Source organism: Ascaphus truei, chromosome 10 (genome assembly GCF_040206685.1).
Source record: "Ascaphus truei isolate aAscTru1 chromosome 10, aAscTru1.hap1, whole genome shotgun sequence".
NCBI classification, from domain to species: Eukaryota; Metazoa; Chordata; class Amphibia; order Anura; family Ascaphidae; genus Ascaphus; species Ascaphus truei.
In genome coordinates, this window is record NC_134492.1 from 36,570,464 (window position 1) to 36,592,574 (window position 22,111).

General features: G+C 49.4%; 1 protein-coding gene across 1 annotated transcript in view; it reads left to right on the forward strand.

Moving 5' to 3' along the window:
- The window catches only part of LAMC1 (laminin subunit gamma 1), an 81,838-nt gene extending 63,225 nt beyond the window's left edge, over window positions 1-18,613 (forward strand). Inside the window, exons 17-28 of the mRNA XM_075616572.1 lie at window positions 238-416; window positions 2,070-2,226; window positions 2,471-2,676; window positions 3,183-3,262; window positions 6,788-6,925; window positions 7,364-7,508; window positions 8,877-9,026; window positions 12,278-12,392; window positions 12,928-13,127; window positions 15,844-16,002; window positions 16,109-16,208; window positions 16,529-18,613. Of these exons, the coding sequence (XP_075472687.1) occupies window positions 238-416; window positions 2,070-2,226; window positions 2,471-2,676; window positions 3,183-3,262; window positions 6,788-6,925; window positions 7,364-7,508; window positions 8,877-9,026; window positions 12,278-12,392; window positions 12,928-13,127; window positions 15,844-16,002; window positions 16,109-16,208; window positions 16,529-16,785 (1,886 nt within the window). The 3' untranslated portion in view covers window positions 16,786-18,613. The remainder of the gene's footprint in view (window positions 1-237; window positions 417-2,069; window positions 2,227-2,470; window positions 2,677-3,182; window positions 3,263-6,787; window positions 6,926-7,363; window positions 7,509-8,876; window positions 9,027-12,277; window positions 12,393-12,927; window positions 13,128-15,843; window positions 16,003-16,108; window positions 16,209-16,528) is intronic.
- The last annotated feature ends 3,498 nt before the right edge of the window (window positions 18,614-22,111 follow it).

Below are 22,111 nucleotides of genomic sequence, written 5' to 3' on the forward strand. Positions count from 1 at the left end.
TGCAGGTGTCCTTGAGTTTCATTTACAGCAACTCGGCTGGGAGAGCCTGGGGATTTAATGGGGCGATGCTTTGTGGAGCTTTTGCACAGCAGATAAAAATCCTGCAATCGTGTTCCAGCAACGCTGCACATCTCTCAGAGATGTGTTTACATGGTAGCTGGCGAGTCGTGTTTCCCTGTGATTTGGGGGGTGGGTGCCATATTTTTCATGTGGCCTTTTTGTCCTGTTCTCCTACAGCATGTGACTGTGATCCCGAGGGCTCTCTCTCCCTGCAGTGTAAAGAGGACGGACACTGCGAATGCAAGGATGGCTTCGTGGGCAACCGCTGCGACCAGTGCCAGGAAAACTACTTCTATAACCGCTCGGGGCCTGGCTGCCAGGAGTGCCCGGCCTGCTACCGTCTGGTTAAGGACAAGGTGTGGGCAACACATTTCCATAATGTTTTGCTTTGAAAGAGATTTCTGTTTCTAGTAGTGTTGTACCGGGTAGTGTTAAAAAAAAAAAAAAAAAACAGGTAACGGGTACCCAGCCAAAATCAATGGTTCTACCTGGTCAGGTACCCGGTTTGGCACTTACCTGCAGGGTAGCGGCAACATCTAGGACCAGCAGCAGCGGTCCTGTGGCGGTGGCAGCATCGAAGGTGTCTTCAGCCGGCGGGGGAGCTGCAGGAATCCCTTCCACAGCACCGGAGCAGGTAAACAATGTGTGTGTGTGTGAGCCGCTGGGGAACCACGTGACAGCCGTCTGTCCAATAGGAACGCTTCGTCTCCTGCTCCGGTCATGTGGTTCGCCAGCGGCTCATACACACACATTGTTTACCTGCTCCGGTGCTGTGGAAGGGATTCCTGCAGCTCCCCCGCCGGCTGAAGACACCTCCGATGCTGCCACCGCCACAGGACCGCTGCTGCTGATCCTAGATGTCTTCGGAAAGGTAAGTCATAAGATTATTTCCAGCTGCCCTGACATTACCCGACGCTGAGCCCACTTCTCAGTTGCCGGGTCTGGGTAGCTGGAAATGTACCGGGTAATTCCAGGTACTCTGTACACCCCTAGTTTCTAGCATTATAAATCATGACTGTCAGATTAACCAATGTGAGAACGCCATCTTATCCTGCAATGGGAAATACACCGGGCTACGAACCTTTAGGTGTGGAGCACGCTCAGACGGCTGTCTTGAATACAGTGACCCTGTCTCCTTGCCCTTCTGTCAGACTGGCTCTTAGGATGCTCCATTCATCCTTCAGTGTAATAACTTCGTGGGATGTGCTGAACCTGCCTCCTGTATCGTTCCTGGAAGTGATGGGAGGTGGCTTTGCATCAGCTGCCACATTTTCAAAAAATACTGAGATTTATTCATAGATAATTTAATTTTGTAGTTTCTTAATGCGAAGTCCCCTGCTAAAACAACAACTACAGCCTTTATAGTTTAATTGCCCCTGAAGTGTTTGAGCGAGAGCCTCTGGTGTGCGTTTGTGGGACATTGTAGTCTCGTCCCAAACAATGATCTCACATCTTGAAGAACTGTGGCTGCTCCTGTATTTTTGCTAATGTTGCAGATTGGATTTTCAGAGTGACCAAGATTAAGTGGTGGCTTGAGTGTTGTGTGATGTCGTCAGTGAATTGTATCCAAACGTAGACAAAAACCTGCTCCTTGATCTCAGGAACCATCGTGCAAAATGTGGTTACGATATCTTAAGGGGTGTCCAAATGCATAGCGAACAGACAGACAACTTTCCAAAATTATATAGTAGAAGAGACATTGGTAGAACCTATTTTAATATGTTGGGACAAATTCCATTGCCTGATCAAAGTTATCCAACCAGAATGTGTGTGAGTGAAGGGACCTACTGCTAATCTTTCAGTACAGCACACACATGACCTGCTGGTCACAGTTAACACATGTAAGCTTGATGCAGACTAAACATTTATCATGCAGTTCATAAATATTTGTAATAAGACACAAAGAAACCTTGGTGCCATTAAATAGAAGATACACGGTCTGCGGGACTAGTGGGCCAAATTGCCATTATTTGCGAGCATCTTTTTTTAACCTACTGCCCCGTCCGCAGGCGATGGAGCAGCGGGAGAAGCTGCAGGAACTGGAAGAGCTCCTGAAGAACCTGGGAACAGGAGATGAAACGGTGACAGATCAGGGCTTTGAGGAGCGGCTCAGAGAGGCAGAGAAGGCTGTGAGCGATCTGCTGCTGGATGCCCAGAGCAGCAAAGGTAAGTGAAGCCTGACGGTGCACATGCATGTGTATATCTTGAAGGGGAGAAGGGAAGGGGCCGAGCGGCCTTTTGCAGCCTGTTTACAAGGTTGATATAGTGTATGTGTGTATTTAAAGGGAGCTTGGGACAATTGCTGTGCCTGCTATCCTTGTTTTAGCAAGACCTGAGAGATTGTGTGTACATGGGGGACCTGCCTCTGCTGCTGCCGTTCCTGGGTCAAACTGGGCCCTCTGTCCCTTAGACGTAGATCAGGGAATGCTGGATCGTCTGGGAGAGATCAATGCAACACTGAGTTCCCAGCTGGAGCGTCTGCAGAACATCCGAGACATGATCCGCGACACCGACAAGCAGGCGCAAGATGCCCGAGAGCGCGTGGAGAGCACAGAGACGCTCATTGAATCTGCACGTGTGCAGCTCGAGAAGGCAAAGGTGGCCATTGCCAATGTGGTGAGTATCGGGGCTCAAGCTGACCAGTCTGGTGGGAGGTGTGTACAAGCAGAAGCACATTGTGACCTGACCTTCACACATAACCAGATCGGTGTGAATGACACCATGTTTTTATACACAGTGGTCAATAAGGATTGCTCTATACACTCCACCATTGTTTCTCACAGTTGTCCATGTAGGACCTATAATCAGAAATGTGTATTTGAGTCATCTTAATAACTCCAGATACTACACTGCTACCATTCATGCAGTTATAGGTGCATGCAAATTGGCCTCTTTGCTCCCTCTTTCTTTGCAGGGAATTTTGTGTCTCTTTGCTATTGTATTATTCCCCTGATGCACCTAACTGCGACTGTAACACAGCTTGAGCGGGTAGACCTTCTTTGTCCATCAAGAGTGGGACCTTTCCCTGGAGTGGCTGGAATAGAGTTTTGGTTCTGGTGTCTGTCGTCCTGTCCCCAAATCTCCGAGCTCCACCTGATTTTCTGCTTTGCCATATCTTTCAGTCCATCACCCCACCAGAGGCCAGCGGAGATCCCAATAACATGACACTGCTGGCAGAGGAGGCGAAGAGACTCGCGGAGAGGTGAGAGAGCCGGGACAGGGCACTGCTGGGAGGAATACATTACATTGCTAGGGGCATGGCATTGCATGGAGTACTGGGGAAAAGCCTTTCACTGGGCACCATAGATGGGGGGGAGGCCGTCTCGGGGCACCATAGATGGGGGGGAGGCCATCTCGGGGCACCATAGATGGGGGGGGGGAGGCCGTCTCGGGGCACCATAGATGGGGAGAGGCCATCTCTGGGCACCATATAGGGGGAGAGGCCGCCGCTCTTCAGGTCTTGCTGGAAGTAGAAGCTGACACTTTCATTTTTGCTGGTAGGAAGGCGACACTGTCGCTGTACAATCCCAGGAGAGGGGAAGCTGGCACTAGGCATCGCTGGGGTGGAAGCTGGCACTAGGCATCGCTGGGGGGAAGCTGGCACTAGGCATCGCTGGGGGGAAGCTGGCACTAGGCATCGCTGGGGGGAAGCTGGCACTAGGCATCGCTGGGGGAAGCTGGCACTAGGCATCGCTGGGGGGGAAGCTGGCACTAGGCATCGCTGGGGGGAAGCTGGCACTAGGCATCGCTGGGGGGAAGCTGGCACTAGGCATCGCTGGGGGGGAAGCTGGCACTAGGCATCGCTGGGGGGGAAGCTGGCACTAGGCATCGCTGGGGGGGAAGCTGGCACTAGGCATCGCTGGGGGGAAGCTGGCACTAGGCATCGCTGGGGGGGAAGCTGGCACTAGGCATCGCTGGGGGGAAGCTGGCACTAGGCATCGCTGGGGGGAAGCTGGCATTAGGCATCGCTGGGGGGGAAGCTGGCACTAGGCATCGCTGGGGGGAAGCTGGCACTAGGCATCGCTGGGGGGAAGCTGGCACTAGGCATCGCTGGGGGAAGCTGGCACTAGGCATCGCTGGGGGGGAAGCTGGCACTAGGCATCGCTGGGGGGAAGCTGGCACTGGGCATCGCTGGGGGGAAGCTGGCACTAGGCATCGCTGGGGGGAAGCTGGCACTAGGCATCGCTGGGGGGGAAGTTGGCACTAGGCATCGCTGGGGGGGAAGTTGGCACTAGGCATCGCTGGGGGGAAGCTGGCACTAGGCATCGCTGGGGGGAAGCTGGCACTAGGCATCGCTGGGGGGAAGCTGGCACTAGGCATCGCTGGGGGGGAAGCTGGCACTAGGCATCGCTGGGGGGGAAGTTGGCACTAGGCATCGCTGGGGGGGAAGCTGGCACTAGGCATCGCTGGGGGGGAAGCTGGCACTAGGCATCGCTGGGGGGGAAGTTGGCACTAGGCATCGCTGGGGGGAAGCTGGCACTAGGCATCGCTGGGGGAAGCTGGCACTAGGCATCGCTGGGGGGAAGCTGGCACTGGGCATCGCTGGGGGGAAGCTGGCACTAGGCATCGCTGGGGGGAAGCTGGCACTAGGCATCGCTGGGGGGAAGCTGGCACTAGGCATCGCTGGGGGGAAGCTGGCACTAGGCATCGCTGGGGGGGAAGCTGGCACTAGGCATCGCTGGGGGGGAAGCTGGCACTAGGCATCGCTGGGGGGAAGCTGGCACTAGGCATCGCTGGGGGGAAGCTGGCACTAGGCATCGCTGGGGGGGAAGCTGGCACTAGGCATCGCTGGGGGGAAGCTGGCACTAAGCATCGCTGGGGGAAGCTGGCACTGGGCATCGCTGGGGGGGAAGCTGGCACTAGGCATCGCTGGGGGAAGCTGGCACTGGGCATCGCTGGGGGGAAGCTGGCACTAGGCATCGCTGGGGGGGAAGCTGGCACTAGGCATCGCTGGGGGGGAAGTTGGCACTAGGCATCGCTGGGGGGGAAGCTGGCACTAGGCATCGCTGGGGGAAGCTGGCACTGGGCATCGCTGGGGGGGAAGCTGGCACTAGGCATCGCTGGGGGGGAAGCTGGCACTAGGCATCGCTGGGGGGGAAGTTGGCACTAGGCATCGCTGGGGGGGAAGCTGGCACTAGGCATCGCTGGGGGGGAAGCTGGCACTAGGCATCGCTGGGGGGAAGCTGGCACTAGGCATCGCTGGGGGGAAGCTGGCACTAGGCATCGCTGGGGGGGAAGCTGGCACTAGGCATCGCTGGGGGGAAGCTGGCACTAGGCATCGCTGGGGGGAAGCTGGCACTAGGCATCGCTGGGGGAAGCTGGCACTAGGCATCGCTGGGGGGGAAGCTGGCACTAGGCATCGCTGGGGGGAAGCTGGCACTGGGCATCGCTGGGGGGGAAGCTGGCACTAAGCATCGCTGGGGGGGAAGCTGGCACTGGGCATCGCTGGGGGGGAAGCTGGCACTAGGCATCGCTGGGGGGGAAGCTGGCACTGGGCATCGCTGGGGGGGAAGCTGGCACTAGGCATCGCTGGGGGGGAAGTTGGCACTAGGCATCGCTGGGGGGGAAGCTGGCACTAGGCATCGCTGGGGGGAAGCTGGCACTAGGCATCACTGGGGGAAGCTGGCACTGGGCATCGCTGGGGGGGAAGCTGGCACTAGGCATCGCTGGGGGAAGCTGGCACTGGGCATCGCTGGGGGGAAGCTGGCACTAGGCATCGCTGGGGGGGAAGCTGGCACTAGGCATCGCTGGGGGGGAAGTTGGCACTAGGCATCGCTGGGGGGGAAGCTGGCACTAGGCATCGCTGGGGGAAGCTGGCACTGGGCATCGCTGGGGGGGAAGCTGGCACTAGGCATCGCTGGGGGGGAAGCTGGCACTAGGCATCGCTGGGGGGGAAGTTGGCACTAGGCATCGCTGGGGGGGAAGCTGGCACTAGGCATCGCTGGGGGGGAAGCTGGCACTAGGCATCGCTGGGGGGAAGCTGGCACTAGGCATCGCTGGGGGGAAGCTGGCACTAGGCATCGCTGGGGGGGAAGCTGGCACTAGGCATCGCTGGGGGGAAGCTGGCACTAGGCATCGCTGGGGGGAAGCTGGCACTAGGCATCGCTGGGGGGAAGCTGGCACTAGGCATCGCTGGGGGAAGCTGGCACTAGGCATCGCTGGGGGGGAAGCTGGCACTAGGCATCGCTGGGGGGGAAGCTGGCACTAGGCATCGCTGGGGGAAGCTGGCACTAGGCATCGCTGGGGGGAAGCTGGCACTAGGCATCGCTGGGGGGAAGCTGGCACTGGGCATCGCTGGGGGGGAAGCTGGCACTAAGCATCGCTGGGGGGGAAGCTGGCACTAGGCATCGCTGGGGGGGAAGCTGGCACTAGGCATCGCTGGGGGGGAAGCTGGCACTGGGCATCGCTGGGGGGGAAGCTGGCACTAGGCATCGCTGGGGGGGAAGTTGGCACTAGGCATCGCTGGGGGGGAAGCTGGCACTAGGCATCGCTGGGGGGAAGCTGGCACTAGGCATCACTGGGGGAAGCTGGCACTAGGCATCGCTGGGGGGAAGCTGGCACTAGGCATCACTGGGGGAAGCTGGCACTAGGCATCGCTGGGGGAAGCTGGCACTAGGCATCGCTGGGGGAAGCTGGCACTAGCACAGGGATTGTTTGCACTTGAGGGATGGCAATACTATAATTGTGCAGCTTTCCCCATCAACCAGTTTCTGTTCTCCCTCACCAGACATATGCAGGAAGCGCGCGATATTGAGAAAACCGCAAAGGAAGCCAATGACACAGCGACCGAAGCGCACCGTTTGCTACTGAAAACCCTCGCTGCGGAGACCCAGACCGCGGCAGAGATTGAAGAACTAAACCGGAAGTGAGTGCTGCAGCGCGGCAAGAACACGGCCCAGATCCACTATTAACCCATCAGAATCTGAGCAACTCTGACTGATTCCTGTTCTGATGTATACACTTACATAGGCATCTCTGCTCCTACACACGTGTGCACTCCTCTTATGCTACACAAATTACATGTGTGTGTTCACAATACATATTGCTTACTTTAGAGGCAAGTTAGGAGTTAAAGCCGAATGAAGGCGAAGTTGCATCCATGTTACTGTGATCATGACTGAGTTACTGCATATTGCGCCTTTAACTCCTGTTTGCTCCTTTGGCAGCAGCGTGGCTCAGATAGAGCTGACGATGTTGAGGCTGCTGCCTTATTGGGTTACCTGTGTTTGAAGCCGTTCTCCCTGTGCAGGTATAGGTAGATCAAGCTATAACTGCCATCCTCTTCTCTCGCCCTCCCCCCCAGGTATGCCCAGGCGAAGAACATCTCCCGGGAGCTGGAGAAGCAGGCCGGCAAGGTGCACGCGGAGGCCGAGGAGGCTGGCAACTTGGCACTGCAAATCTATGCCAACCTAACCAGCATCCCTGCCATCAATACTGCTGCTTTACAGGTAAAGGAGAGGTCCTGTGCTGGTATCGGGCGCTGTTACTCGAGTGATAGTCTGTAGGGAAATACGTAGGAGTTAATATGGGGACATTTTGCAGGGGCGCAGGACAAGATTATAGTCTGCTACTTCTCCAAAGGTTATAGAAGAGACCAAACACAAGGAAAGATACAATACAGGATGGTATTGTAGCTATTAAATCCCGGACAGGTAGTGGTTAATTAATTAAATGCCTGGGTAGATGGGTAGGTCTTGAACCTGATTTGCAAAGAGGGGACCTCTCGAACTTTACAAGGCAGATTGTTCCAGAGTGGGAACAGCGTGGCTAAAAGCTCGGAGCCCAATGAAAGTTAAGGAGATTCTGGGAACTGTTAGGAGTCCTTCATCTGCAGATCAAAGTGAGAGAATGGGAGTGTAGGGAACTAGAAGCTCTTTCAGATAGCTGGGACCCTGGTCATGTTGGGCTGAGTGTCAACAAGCCAATCTTGAAATAAATTCGTCATTTTACAGGCAGCCAGTGCAGGGAACGGAGAACAGGTGTCGTGTGGCAAGAACGGGTCTGATTAGTTAACATTTAGAAGTAGAAGGGCCACACGCTTATTGTAATGTCATTTTAGATATATATTTAAGGTACTATATTTCAATGTTTTGCGAGCATTTATAACACCCGTACCATATTACCTTGGCTAACGAGTGTTGGTGTTAATTGCACCTGGCTGCCTAAGCAACTGGTATGAAATGAACAGGAGCAGAAAGTCAAAGGGCTGCGTGTTCCCACTGGCCGTCCGTTAAAGAGCCCGGGTGTCGGGGATTAGTGGAGTTAATGATCTATAGGCATCCGCTAAAGGTTATTTGAAGAATATTGTTGCAGGTGGGGGAGGCTTTCTTAGTGTTACTTTCAGGTAGTGGAGCAACATTCTGCAGATCCCAGAGGGCAGCGGTTTGTGGAGCGATGTGCTGCAGGTTTCAGAAGTTTGATGTTACTGTGAGGGATTTATAGAGCGATTTATATAGATTGTCTGGACAGTGAGGGTGTAATGGATGCTCTGTAAACTCTACAGTAGGTTGATGACACCGTGCTCTGCTGGTCTTAGACAGGTTTGGGTTACTGGTGCAATGCTCTGCTACTTTTGGAACAGTGGGGGGGAGAGAGATGGTTAGAACAGTAATGCTCTGCATGCATCGTACTAGGGAAAGGTCAATGGAGAGATGTTCTGTAGGCACTCAAGTTATTTAACCCCTGCTGTGCTTCATGGGCGCCTCTGGCAGCATAGAGGGTTAATGGAGCAACGCTCTGCTAATCGCAGAATGACCTTTAACCCAATGTCCTTCCTATAAATCTTCGCATTAACCCCTTTCTTCCCTGTGTGCCAGAACGAGGCCGAGAAGATCCAGAAGGAGGCAGAGGAGCTGGACCGGCTAATCGACCTTAAGCTGGGAGACTATGAGGAACTGCGCGAGGACATGAGGGGCCGGGAGGTGGAGGTCAAAAACCTGCTGGACAAAGGCAAAACCGAGCAGCAGGTCAGTATCCTCATCAACACTGCAGCCACTGTCTGCAGCTCCTTCCATGCCAGCCACCCACCATCATCCCTACGCTCTATACAGGGCAGCGATAGTCAGGCATCTCCTCTGGGGCTTCCCAAACGGGCACAAGGGTTTACTATGAAGGGGAAAATTGGAAGGAGATGATGGATCAACTATGAAGCTGTACCAAGTAGACCTGGGTGAGAAAAATGGCCGAAGCTAGTGATAGTGGTGAGTGCAAAATTGTGACTTGCTGGTGAATAATATGTAAACAATAAGGTGAAATAATTAGGCGCTCCTACACTCAAATCATGGCGGGTTATGTTCAAGTGACAATATTATATTAGTGTTATTTGTGACTTTATAAAATAGATCGTGTGACAAGCGCACAGTGAAAGAATAAATATATGATTGCAACTCCCTGCTCAAACCCGCTGGTAGGGACTGTCCGCGTAGGTCCCTGGGGATTCAAGTTTTCTTCAAAAAATCCAGGGGAGCATGGGAGAAATGCAATAAAAGAGAAAAAAGCACAAGTGCAGATGCTTTAAATCCAGGGAAATTATATATTATCTTGGCTCTTATGTGGCGCCTACTCACAAGCTGGCAGGTTATTTAGGGCACATCACAATCGTGGCAATCTGTTCTTTGGAGTATCAAGGAGTTGGTACCTCAGTAAAAAGAAAAAGAGACTATTGCGCAGATCGAAAATATGTATTTTATGAATTAAAAAGAATAAGAAGTGCACTTTCATTGTGTGCAAAGTTTAAAAGGCATGTAACACAATCCGTGTAATAAAGCTTGACGTCGCGATAATCTCACCGCCCCCACTTCCTCGTGGGTGGTTGGTACCGGTACTGGATCCCCAGCTGTGCCGACCGTTCTGGGCTCCCCGGCGTCTCCCCCGTGCCTTTCCAGCTGATAAATCAAAAACAGTGGACGGAGCTCCGCCACAGGATCCCGCAATGCGTGGATGGATTGTCCTCTGAAGCCGCGTGCACCAGGCTCACTGGCCAACCGCAATCCAGGGAACTCCAGAGGCAGCTGTCGGTGCATTCGTCTGTGCCGACGTGTATGATGCAGTGACGTAACCTCGACGCGTTTCGCATGCGAATGTGCTTCCTAATGAAGCATGTTGTTTAATTTAAACTGTAATTAGAAAGTATGAGAGTAGGGTATAGAAGCAATGGAACAACCTACATAAAGTTTTAAGGAAGCTCTAAATGATCAGTGATGGAACACTCTCTGATGTGCTTAAAGCGAAATACCTTTTTTAATTGGAGTGGTTAATTCCACAAATTAGGGCTATCGAGCTGTAAATGGAGCTAGTAACGGGTTGCCCTAATCAGTGGGTATCGGTGACTTTATTTAGGTTGTTCCATTGCTTTTTATACCCTACTCTCATACTTTATAATTACTGTTAATTAGGCCTCGTCCATAGTGATGGTGTGCGCGGTGCGAACAAAAGACCGCTCCTCTATGAGGCCGTCCCTAGTGTGCGCGATCTGGCGCCGCAGCATTTCCAGAAGACAAGGTTTTTGCCTTTTGGTGCGACGGACGCGTCACGTGGGCGGTTCAGCCAATGAGGGGGAACCGGCCTCGTAACATCACGGCCACGCCTCCCCGTCACTCGCATCTTAGTAATCCCGCAGGCCACGGATCACCTCTGCAGCAGGAGCGCACGCCTGCACTATGGCCGTGGCCTCATACAGCAGCGATGCATGTTTTAACCCTACCTTATTAGTGTTATGTTTTAAAAGAGGAGTGTGCAACTAATGTTATACCGATCTTTATACCGAGGATTCTCCTGTGTTATTTACTAGAAAAGGTTTTGACTGAAATAACGCCTTAGAAAGCAGATGTTTGGGAAAGCCGACAGCATCAACAGTGTTTCACTTATTTTAATTTGTCTGCATTAAGGAAAGCGAAGTTTCAAATAAACTAAACGGCAGCACAATGGGAATAACTTGAACTTCAATGGGGTTGGGGTTATTCTGCAATTTGCCCTTTTTATGAGTAAATAAAAATACCACTTGTGGTACATTTTGCATGTCTGAGACAGGTCTGCAACCCTGCCTTTCCCCATTATCTCTTAGCATACAGTGCTCCCACTGCAGCCAGGGATTCTGGGTAATGACACGTATAAAGTGACACTGCTCATATGCTTCTAATCAATTTTAACATGGATCGCTATAAGCTTACGCCTGTCGTATTTCCCTTTTTATTACATATTATAAATGCTTTGCTGGGTAAGTGATGTTGGTATTTTCCACACACCGTGCCTATTTCATTTTGGTATGTTGGACTATTTTCTCATCATTGATAAAGTATAGTTTCAGTACAGGCATACCCCGCATTAACGTACGCAATGGGACCGGAGCATGTATGTAAAGCGAAAATGTACTTAAAGTGAAGCACTACCTTTTCCCACTTATCGATGCATGTACTGTACTGCAATCGTCATATACGTGCATAACTGATGTAAATAACGCATGTGTAACAGGCTCTATAGTCACCCCGCTTGCGCACAGCTTCGGTACAGGTAGGGAGCTGGTATTGCTGTTCAGGACGTGCTGACAGGCGCATGCGTGAGCTGCTGTTTGCCTATTGGGCGATATGTACTTACTCGCGAGTGTACTTAAAGTGAGTGTACTTAAAGCGGGGTATGCCTGTATTTCATCATGAGCTTGTATGAAACTTTTTCTTTCTCTTAATTCCTGAAGAACTTCCTGACCGTTGCCTCTTTAACTGAAGCGTATCACACTGCTGCTCTAATAATACACTAAGGGGGTAATTCTATATAGTCTGAAAGTCCCTGTGGATGTCAACCGATTTTGTTTTTTGCTGAAAACAACCAGAACAGCCGCTTTGGAATATATAGAATAAGGCCCTATATTGTTGTAGGATGAGACACAAATGGACCTTGGATTACTTCGGTTCCTAAGGGAGACCTTTAGTCTGTAGGTCACTGTTGCCTTGTTGAGGGAGGTGACCGTCGTTGTGGAGCGTAGGTTGTTTTTTTTTTGGCTCCTTTTCGAGTTACTCGTGGCTACCTTTATTACCAGGTTCATGAAGCCGGGCAAAACATGACCGTAGGATAATTAATAGGCTCAGTACTATGCCGTGCTGAACAAAATCACTTGTAGGTATCGCCCTTAGTTTCTCTAGTGACATATTCAGCAGACCAGGTTTATTCTGCAAAGCCCTTCACTGCGTCTTGTCTCTAACATGTTGGGGTTGTCCTTCGTTAGACTGCTGACCAGCTGCTGGCCCGAGCCGATGCTGCCAAAGCCCAGGCAGAGGAGGCAGCAAGGAAGGGACGTACCACACTGCAGGAGGCCAGTGACATACTGAACAACCTGAGAGGTGAGAGGCTACCTCGGGGACTACTTATACTGGGTAACTGGAGGTTTAGGGCATATGGGTACATGAGCTGTGTCTATGAATCTACATCGGTGGTTTCCAATCTTTTTTTGGTTAAGTAACCCAATGTGACATTTTGGTGGAACCCAAACCCTCTCTAATAGCGCGTCTGACATCAGGTGCATTGTAAGGAACCCCATCCCTCTCTAATAGCGCATCTGACATCAGATGCATTGTAAGGAAACCCCAACCCTCTCTAATAGCGCGTCTGAGATCAGGTGCATTGTAAATTCTTCTGTATTTAGTACAATTTTCAAATGACCTGAAAACTGCAGTGGATGCCTGGGGAACCCATGGGTTCCTTGGAACCCTGGTTGAAAAACAATGGTCTACATTAAGCACAAGTATCTGGTTAACATGAACATAGAGACATGACCAAAATGTGTGAACCTCTCAGTTGGTGAATCTCATCATGTGTCCATATTTGGGATGGGGGGGGAGGGCAGGACATTGGGATAATGACCCTCCTTCCTTTCAGATTTTGACAAGCGTGTGAATGATAATAAAACAGCAGCAGAGGCTGCTCTGCGCAAGATCCCCATCATCAACCAGACCATTGCCGAGGCCAACAATAAAACACGCCAAGCAGAGAGCTCGCTGGGAAACGCCAATGCCGATGCCCGGGGGGCAAAGAACAAGGCCGAGGAGGCAGAGAAGATCGCTAATGCCGTCCAGAAGGTAACAAGGAGGGAGGCATTAGTGCCACATCTAGATCTGTGTGACGTGAGCGGAGTGTGGGGATACCAACGCCTTCCATATCGGGGACTCTGGGATTCAGAACTTGGAATTGGCGCTATGCGTCTTATGATGTACATAGGTAAATATCAGGGGAGGCGAACTCCAGTCCTCAAGGGCCACCAACATGTCAGTGTTCAGGATATCCCTGCGCCAGCACAGGTAGTGCAGTCGAAGACTGAGCTGCTGATTGGGCCCCCTTTGCTGAAGCAGGGATAGCTTCAACCTGACCTGTTGGTGGCCCTTGAGGACTGGAGTTGGCTACCACTGCTATATAATGTCATCAATGACAAGGGTTCTCAACTCCAGTCCTTAAGCCGCCCCCCCCCCAACATGTAAGGTTTTCAGGATAACCATGCTTCAGCACAGGTGACTCAATCAGTCCCCGCTTCAGCACAGGTGATTGAGCCACCTTTGCTGAAGCTGTGATATCTTGAAAACCTGACCTGTTAGGGGGCTTGAGGATCGGAGTTGAGCACCCCTGATCTAGGGCTCCAAATTACTGCAGCCATCCCTAGTGGTGACAGACAATGTGCTCGCATATCCCTGGAAATGACGAACTCCGTGCAGTCATATGAAACCTCTCACCTGTATTACTATACAGTGGGGAGCAGAGACATCCACGTACGTGGATAAGGAGTGCACAGGTTTCCACAGGGATCTGTGCCGTTAGAAATGATCTCCGCTCACTGTTCCCGGAGGTTTGAATAACTATGATCATGCAGTTTGTGCTCAATCTTTAAAAAAAAAGAAAAAGCTTGCCAAGTTTAAAGGTTACTGGGTTAGACTGATGCATATATACATATAGACAAAAAATGATATAGTAGCAGTCCAAAAAGAGCAAAACAGATTATTTGTATAAATACCGGTGCTCCAAACCCATGGGCGTCCTGCAGCTGTCTAAACCATGTAGACCAGGGGTGCTCAACTCCGGCACCTCAAGCCCACCCAACAGGGCTGTTTTTGAGGATATCCCATCTTCAGCACAGGCGGCTCGGTCAAAGACTGTACTGCCGGTGCTGAAGCAGGGACTGATTGAGCCACCTGTGCTGAAGCTGGGATATCCTGAAAACCTGACCTGTTGGGGGGGGTGGGAAGGTGGGGCTGAAAACTGGAATTGAGCGCCCCTGGTGTAGACAATGAAAGAAGGGCAGTACCGGATTTTTAATTCAAGATCGATTTATTCAGCCAAGCAGGACCATGACCAAGTGTGGCTGAATAAATCTCTTGATTTGAAAATCCGATAGTGCCCTTCTTTCATCAGTGTGTCAGTGTGTCAGTGTGTCAGTGTGTCAGTGTGTCAGTGTTACACACACAACATATTACTTCTTGCTACATACGTCTGCCTATATAATCTTTATTACAATGATGAAAGTACATTTCTCCTTACTGTGCACAAATCTGTTTATGCTCAGAAATGAGTTAATCATACAACGTACTCGTTATCCGATTAGCCGCTGTGTCTGCGTCGTCCTGTCACAGCAACAACTGTTATTCCGTTTCTGAAAAATGCAATGCAAGGTTGCAAATAAAAAGTACAGAAAGCCAGCAAACCTTTTCTATGGGAAAGACTTGCGCTGGCAAGAAAGTGAACACTAATTAACGCGTATGAGAGAACTCGCTACCTTCAGCGATGGGAAGTTAAGAGCAGCTCATGTCTGAGAGCTGTGCACCATTTGGATGCAGGAATATTGGATCTATACGTTTGTAGGGCAGTGGGATTCAGGGCAGCGATAAGGATGCTCCTCTGTAGGATGGCTCGGGTATACAAGACATTAAGTACTGTGCTGCACGGACCTGCAATGCTTCTTTTGTTCATACAATATTTTCAATATATAAATATGAGCACTTAAAATACAACTTTCCTGGTGGGTAACTCTGCAGGTATCTTAATTGTTGCTATTTAAGCAGCAAAACGGGCTGCATTGCAATTTTTTTTTTTTATGACCGGTTTGATGCAGGGGGTCTTCAGTGCGGAACTGCATTCATTTCAGCTCCGGGGCCCCCCTGCTTCCAGAGATACTTCTGTAGGGGGCGCCGGTATCCCTGTGAAGATTAAATGTCCCGGTAAAGAGGACAAATAGGTAGCCGCAATGGTTGACATCACAACTTCCTATTGGCCCGTGGGACATTTAAAGCCGCCATTATGTTAGGCACATGTTTCTCTGCCTGATACCAGCATCCCTACGAATCTAAATATCTCTGGAACTAGGGGGTCCCCAGAGCTGAAAATAACACCGTTCAGCTCTGGAGACCCCTTGCATCAAGTCTGTAATAAAAAAAAAAAAATACTAATAATAATTAATCGCAATGCAGCCTGTTCTGCTGCTTTAATTGTTGCTATTAAAACACATGGCAATGCATTGCTGTCCTAAATAAAGTTTCTGTTTAAGGTGCAGTCCTACTAAAGCAGAAATACCATTATTTGTTGAAGCAGAGCCACTGTACAGAGCATAACATTGTTTACTGGAACCTAACATTGGCCCAAAAAAATAAATTCAAACGAGGGTGCGAGGTATTGCATCATTGCATCTTTAATTCTGTGTCTATAGTTCGTGTCTGGGTGTGATTTAATGCCTGTGGTCAGTGCCTCTATTACTGGGTGTTCCAGTCATAGCTCACGTGTCTGTGTGGTGTGAATGTTCTCTCCTATGCACAGAACGCTGCCACAGCCCGGGAAGAGGCTGACGATACCTTTAAGGAGGTGACTGACTTGGACGGGGAGCTGCAGGAGATGCTGCGACAGCTGCAAGATGCAGAGAGCCAGCTGAAGAAGAAGCAGGCGGAGGCTGACCAGGACATGATGATGGCTGGGATGGTATGTTATCCCCTGCAGAGAGAAGGCAGTAAGTGGTGAGCTGCCAGGTGGGGCCCCTCTGTTTTTCAACCTCTAACCCGATTTTATATCTACCGTCCTTCCTCAGGCCTCCCAGGCAGCGCAGGAAGCTGAAGATAATGCCCGGAAAGCAAAGAACTCTGTTAACGGAGTCCTGTCCGTGATCAATGACCTACTCAACCAGCTTGGTAAATGTCTATCTGACGTCCTCCCACACAGCTGTGTGTGTGTGTGTGTGTGTGTGTGTGTCTCTCACTCTGCCTCAGAGCTTTTCTCTATGTCCTCTCTAATTTGATTCTCTCTCACGCTGACCTTATTTCCAACCTTGACTTTCTATATTTTCTGTTCTGTCTCTTCACTGTCTTTCTCATGGTGTCACTGGCTCTCTCATTACCATTCGTTTCCCTTTTTTCAGTCTCGTTTGCATGTTACCGTCTTTCTTGCTCTATCTCTAATGCATTCTGTTTCTTTCTCTTCCCCCCAATCTATGTGGCTGCTGGGATCACAGGTCAGCTGGACTCTGTGGACGTTGGGAAGCTCAATGAGCTGGAGAGGACACTGAATGATGCCAAGTCCCAGCTCCGTGACAGCGATCTGGACCGCAAGGTGGTAGAGCTGGAGGAGTCTGCACGGCTGCAGGATGCAGCTCTGGTCTCCTATCAACGAGACATCGACCAGATCCTCCGAGACATCACTAACCTGGAGGACATTAAGAGCACCTTGCCCTCTGGCTGCTTCAACACCCCCTCCATTGAGAAGCCCTAAAGCCAGGACCTCTGGGAAGAAAGGAGGGAGGACAAATACACCTCCTTCCTCAACAACCCCCACGTTTGGCTGTGAAGTGCCTTATTACTCACCCACCCCAGACTGTCTGCCCCACACACTGTCCACTCTCTGCCCTCTGAATATTGAACTGACGGGGAGAGGTCAACGTTTGGAAATTATATTCTATTCCACCTAACCTCCCCACCCCCAACTCGTGTGTAGATAAGGCAGCCGCACGCGTTTGCTGTGCTTCCCCCTTCAGAGAGAATGAGAAGTTATACAAGGGTGAAAGGAACAATGGTTTGGTGGTCTCTCTGCACAGCAATGCATAGCAAGTTCCCTCTGCCAGTACAGGGAGTCACTGGACTAACACGGTCTCGAGCAAGAGCTAACCACTCCAGTGCTAGTGGGATCTCCAAAGCAATGCGCTGAAGGCAACTCTGGCACTAACAGGGTTTATGGTGCGATACTCTGCAGCCTGCTAGGAATGGAGGGGCTTTTGCAGCAAAACGCTCCCTTATAAAAAGGTTCAATACAAACGCCCCTCTTCCCTTCCTCCTCACTAACCAACTGCCTGGGCCCCCTGCCCTGTAGCTTTGCCACACCGTCAGTATTAGCCCTAACAGCACAGAACCCCCACAAAACTGGGGGGGGGGTGGGCTTGTGTATTTGCTCGATAGAAGGGTCCGGAACGGGGGGAGGGGGGGGGTTAGAAAATAACCTTTTCCAGGCCAGCAGTGATCTGGTGCGCAGAATGTTTTACTTACCCATCCACTGCGGCTGCCAGCGCACGCAGGGCAAACAGAAGCGGGGGCGCCTTCATGATCACATGTAACCATGTTTATAATGTCCTGGCATCTCAGAACTGCGCATAAAGAACGTGGCCCGTCTGCTTCACTCATTCTGTGGCAGACCGGTGCACCAGGAAAGAGGATTTACTCATATTTTAGACGGTCAATATTTTTTTACCCGTGCACAGCATGATTCCCACACGGCAAGGGTTAGATGATGTCATTTAAGTACCGAGGGTTTTCACTGTTTGCATGTGAAGTAACCCAGCATGTTCCAACATAGACCGAGTTAGGGGCACACGGTATTAACAGACACAGTTGCAGCCTCTGTTGCTTCCATTTAACAAAGTTTCAGATAGCGGATAGTTTGACAGACCCCTGCATTTTGTACATATCATCATCTTGGCTTTTATGCTGGCGATACTTTACTTTATAGCAGGAGGGGTATATATCAGACCATCGCTATATTATGTCTTTCTTCACTGACTAATTACTGGGTATGTTATTTTCTATTTTTTTTAAGTGGGCAGTTGCTATTCCCTCCTTGTGGAAAAATCTGATATATTGATTCTTTTCCTAAATAATTATTTTTCAGTGGTTATTCCGATCAAGTTAATTGACATAAGGGGATAAGAAAGCTTTGCAAAGGTTGCATTTCAGATATTCTCTTAGAATATAAAGACATTATACTGTCATTATACAGAGCCACGCTCGCAATGCTGCTTCAGTATGTCATCAGTAAACCCAGCAACTATCAAACAAGGTTAAATTCTATCATTAGCATTTAAAGGTCCTTGAGTGACATCATATTTCACCTTTGAAATGAACACCCCTCCTCGGTTTCATGCTGTGAACGGTAAAGATTTTAGCTTGTATGTCATTTTATTGCAGCCACTTTTCACAGAATGATTTGAGCACGGCCCAATTTACTAATCCCCTCCCCTCCTCAGTTCTGTAAGAGATGCCTGTTACATTTGGTCTTTCTCTACAGCAGGCCTGCATAACTCCAGTCCTCGAGGGCCGCAAACAGGCCAGGTTTTCAGGATATCCCTACTTCAGCTCAGCTGGCTCAATGAGTGGCTCAGTCATACTGAGCTACTAGTTGAGCCAGCTGTGCTGAAGTAGGGATATCCTGAAAACCTGGCCTGTTTGCGGCCCTCGAGGACTGGAGTTGTGCAGGCCTGCTCTACAGCCATCCCTGTTCCTAAAGACACTCCATGCCCCCTCCCGTGGGACACCCCTGCAGTCTGGGTTGGGGGAGGGGGAGGGGGGGAGGTTAACCCTTTCTATGACACTGGTGCTATTAATGATTTTGAATTTGCTTGATTCCTGTGAGTGTTCTATTTTTTTTTTTTTTTTTGTATCCAGATTATAACGAAAGTTGAATGTCTATTTCATTTCAGTTTTTAACTTCTCTCTGTGTAAATATATTCCTTGCTGGGGGAAGGATTGGGAGGGAGGAGTGAGGGGGCCTCATTTTAGAGCTTTTATTTCTTTGTAAGCTATCCCCAACCCCGTCTCCTTCTCCTCCCGTTCTCGATCTCCTACCTCAGTCCATCTCCGCGTACACTACATAGCACAAACCAAGAGACACGTAGGGGGTTTCAGCACAGCCTTGTGGCTCCCCCCACCCTCATATAAACATACCTGGGCCCCCTAATTTGTGTCGGTTTTTATTCTGTCTCTTGCCACCTTTTTGATTTTAATATCAACCTTTGATGGACCTTTTCACTGCCAGAGAACTAGGCAAAGAATAATGTTGCAGACTCCTCTGGCAGTGAAGCTGGTAACCCCCTTACACTCTTTGTTTCAGCAGTGGCTCCTATTGAAAAAGCCAACAGACCATTCAGAAGAAAGGGGTTCATCTGTGATCATTTTTTTTTTTTTTATTGTCCAGGGGAGAAGGGGTTCAACAGAAACACAACACCTTTTTTATGTATAAAACAGTATTTCTTATTTATAATAAAGTGAATATTTGTAACCCCTTAGACTCTTCAGGCATTGTCTTCCTTTTTGAACCATCTATTTCATTCACTCATCGGAAGTAACATGGGAATAGCCACTAATGTGCCCCCCTATTGCTGGCTCGTTAAGTCAAGCTGAGCTCTTTGGCGTCTATTCAATATTGTGAGAGTCGGGGTAACATGCACAGTTGATGATGCAATATCTTCTCGAATGGAAGTCAATACTCATGGAAAGGGTACACCACCATTTTCTGCTCGCACCTATGTCCAGTGTGCTATTTATCAAGCCTCTTGTATTTCACTCGAATTGATAGTCAAGTTGTTCACCCCAAAAATATCCAGTTGGCGGCACCCAAAACTTGCAAAAACATTAATATTCAATCATCGGAAAACTCCATATTCTGTTGCTGAAACAAATTGCAGTTTGAATGAATAGATTCTCACAATTTATAACATAACACATACTGTTAGTGAAAGAAAAAAGGACAAACGGCGCACAACTCATAGTGTAATAAAGCCAATTGTATTGACCAAGGCAAGGTGGTAATAAATGCATGTACATCAACTTAGGAAAATCAAGAAACACATGAATTTTGGCACGTTACCAACTGCAGTCGGCATCAAGAGTCCTCCTCCAAACGACAATCCAGCACAGCCCCTCACGGTAGTCTATGGAACCTGCAGACACGTGATGTCTCTCAGCCGCTCCTCCGTTTTTGGTTTTGTAACCGGATCCCGGTGCTTATAAAGTTCACTGCAGCTTCACCACAGATCGCAAATAAAGGGACACTCCCGCTCCTCGATATGTCGGGAACCCGTACCGCCTTCAGACAACACGCAAATGCCAATGCAAACAGCTGATGAAAGCAGGTGCCACTAGTGGAGGATGCGCAGTCGCCCGATAGCCGTCACTGGACGATTACCCCTGAAGAAGTATTGATGACACGCGTAGGATATGTTCATTTGCTATATTGACACTTTGGACTATTATTGAGCACTTATATTCATCCCGGTCAGCGTCTGTGCAGCCCGTGCTAAAATCTGACAATCGCATCTATAGGACGCGGGTCCAGTGACGTTGATGGTTTTTTTTTCCTAAGTTGATGTGCATTTATTACCACCTTCACTTTTTCAATATAATTGCATTTATTACACTATGAGTTGTGCGCTGTTTGTCCTTTTTTTCTTTCACTAGCCATCTCAGATGTTGAGCCATCTGGAGTGATACAGCAGCAGACCTCTTACTTTTGTAAAGGTTTTTCTTTACACATTTGTTTATTATCTTATTGCTTATTTATTTCAATGTTTATTATAGCCCTATATATTGCACTGGTTTATCACTTGTGTTTGATTGAAGGAGATACACTTTTATTTTTTATATTCATTTATGCACAATTGGAAGCGCAGATATTTTCAATTCTTTTTCACATACTGTTAATATAAGCAGCATTGTTTGTGGGTCCCCAGCCTCCGTCAGGCCTGTACTAGAAGGGCAGACGTGCGGAACCAGTGCACCAAAAGACTACTATTTGTATGAGCAGTAGGGGAGGGCCAGTTCTAATCCACTCAAGTTTACACCACCTCCGTGAAGATGTTGACAGAAAGTAACTATGTATGCCCAGGACATACTTGAAAACGAGAGGTAACACTTAAGGTATTACTTCATGGTAAAATATTTTATAAATAAATAACTGGACAGACAGAACTTGATACATTCCATGAATGCAAAATGATAGCCAAGTATATTCACGCATAATAGGGAGACCATTTTAAAATGCTCGTTTTCTCCAGTTTAGCTTCAAAATTATATTCCTTCACAAATTCCATTTTATACGCCCACAAAGTGGACATTGAAACAAATGTATCGGATTGTTATTTGTACAGGCGGTCCTCACTATCCGTCATTTTGCTTTACGTCGAACGGCTGATTTAACACGTCACAATGTATTCCACGACACGGATTATCCGTCGCTCATTTACAGGGGATTCGCTTTGCGATGCTTGCCATGTCCGACGCAGTTTCCGGAACGGATTGTATCGGATAACCGAGGACCGCCTGTATAGTGTCCGTGTGGGAAGCCCCAGGAGAACTTCTTCTGGTATAACAAAAGATGAGTCCTTCGGCCAGTTTCTCTTGAGCTCAGAGGTTCTTCGTGGTACAACACTTTGTAATACCCGTCCTCTTCTTTTTATTCCAGGGGATTCACATCTTAACATGTTTTGAACATTGGAAGTGAGGTGGTTGTTACTGCAGGATCTGGAACATGTCAGTTTGTGATAACTTTTCATTGCATAATCATGACTAATATTTCTGTGATACGCCGTGTCTACTCTACTCACTGTATGAAGCAATAGGAAAAAGGGTAGGGAGTGAATTGAAGCCCTGTAGCACACGGCACAACTCTGGCAGGAAAGGGGTTACTATTTTTAAATGGGGTGTTAACTGGAAAAACTTGATAAAACCGATCATTGGGGCTTTCCCGTTAAGACCGAAAAATGAACAACTTGATTTTAGCTACTGATGATTTAGATTGGGGGAGCGTCCTCTCGTGGTACCCTTCTCGCACAAAC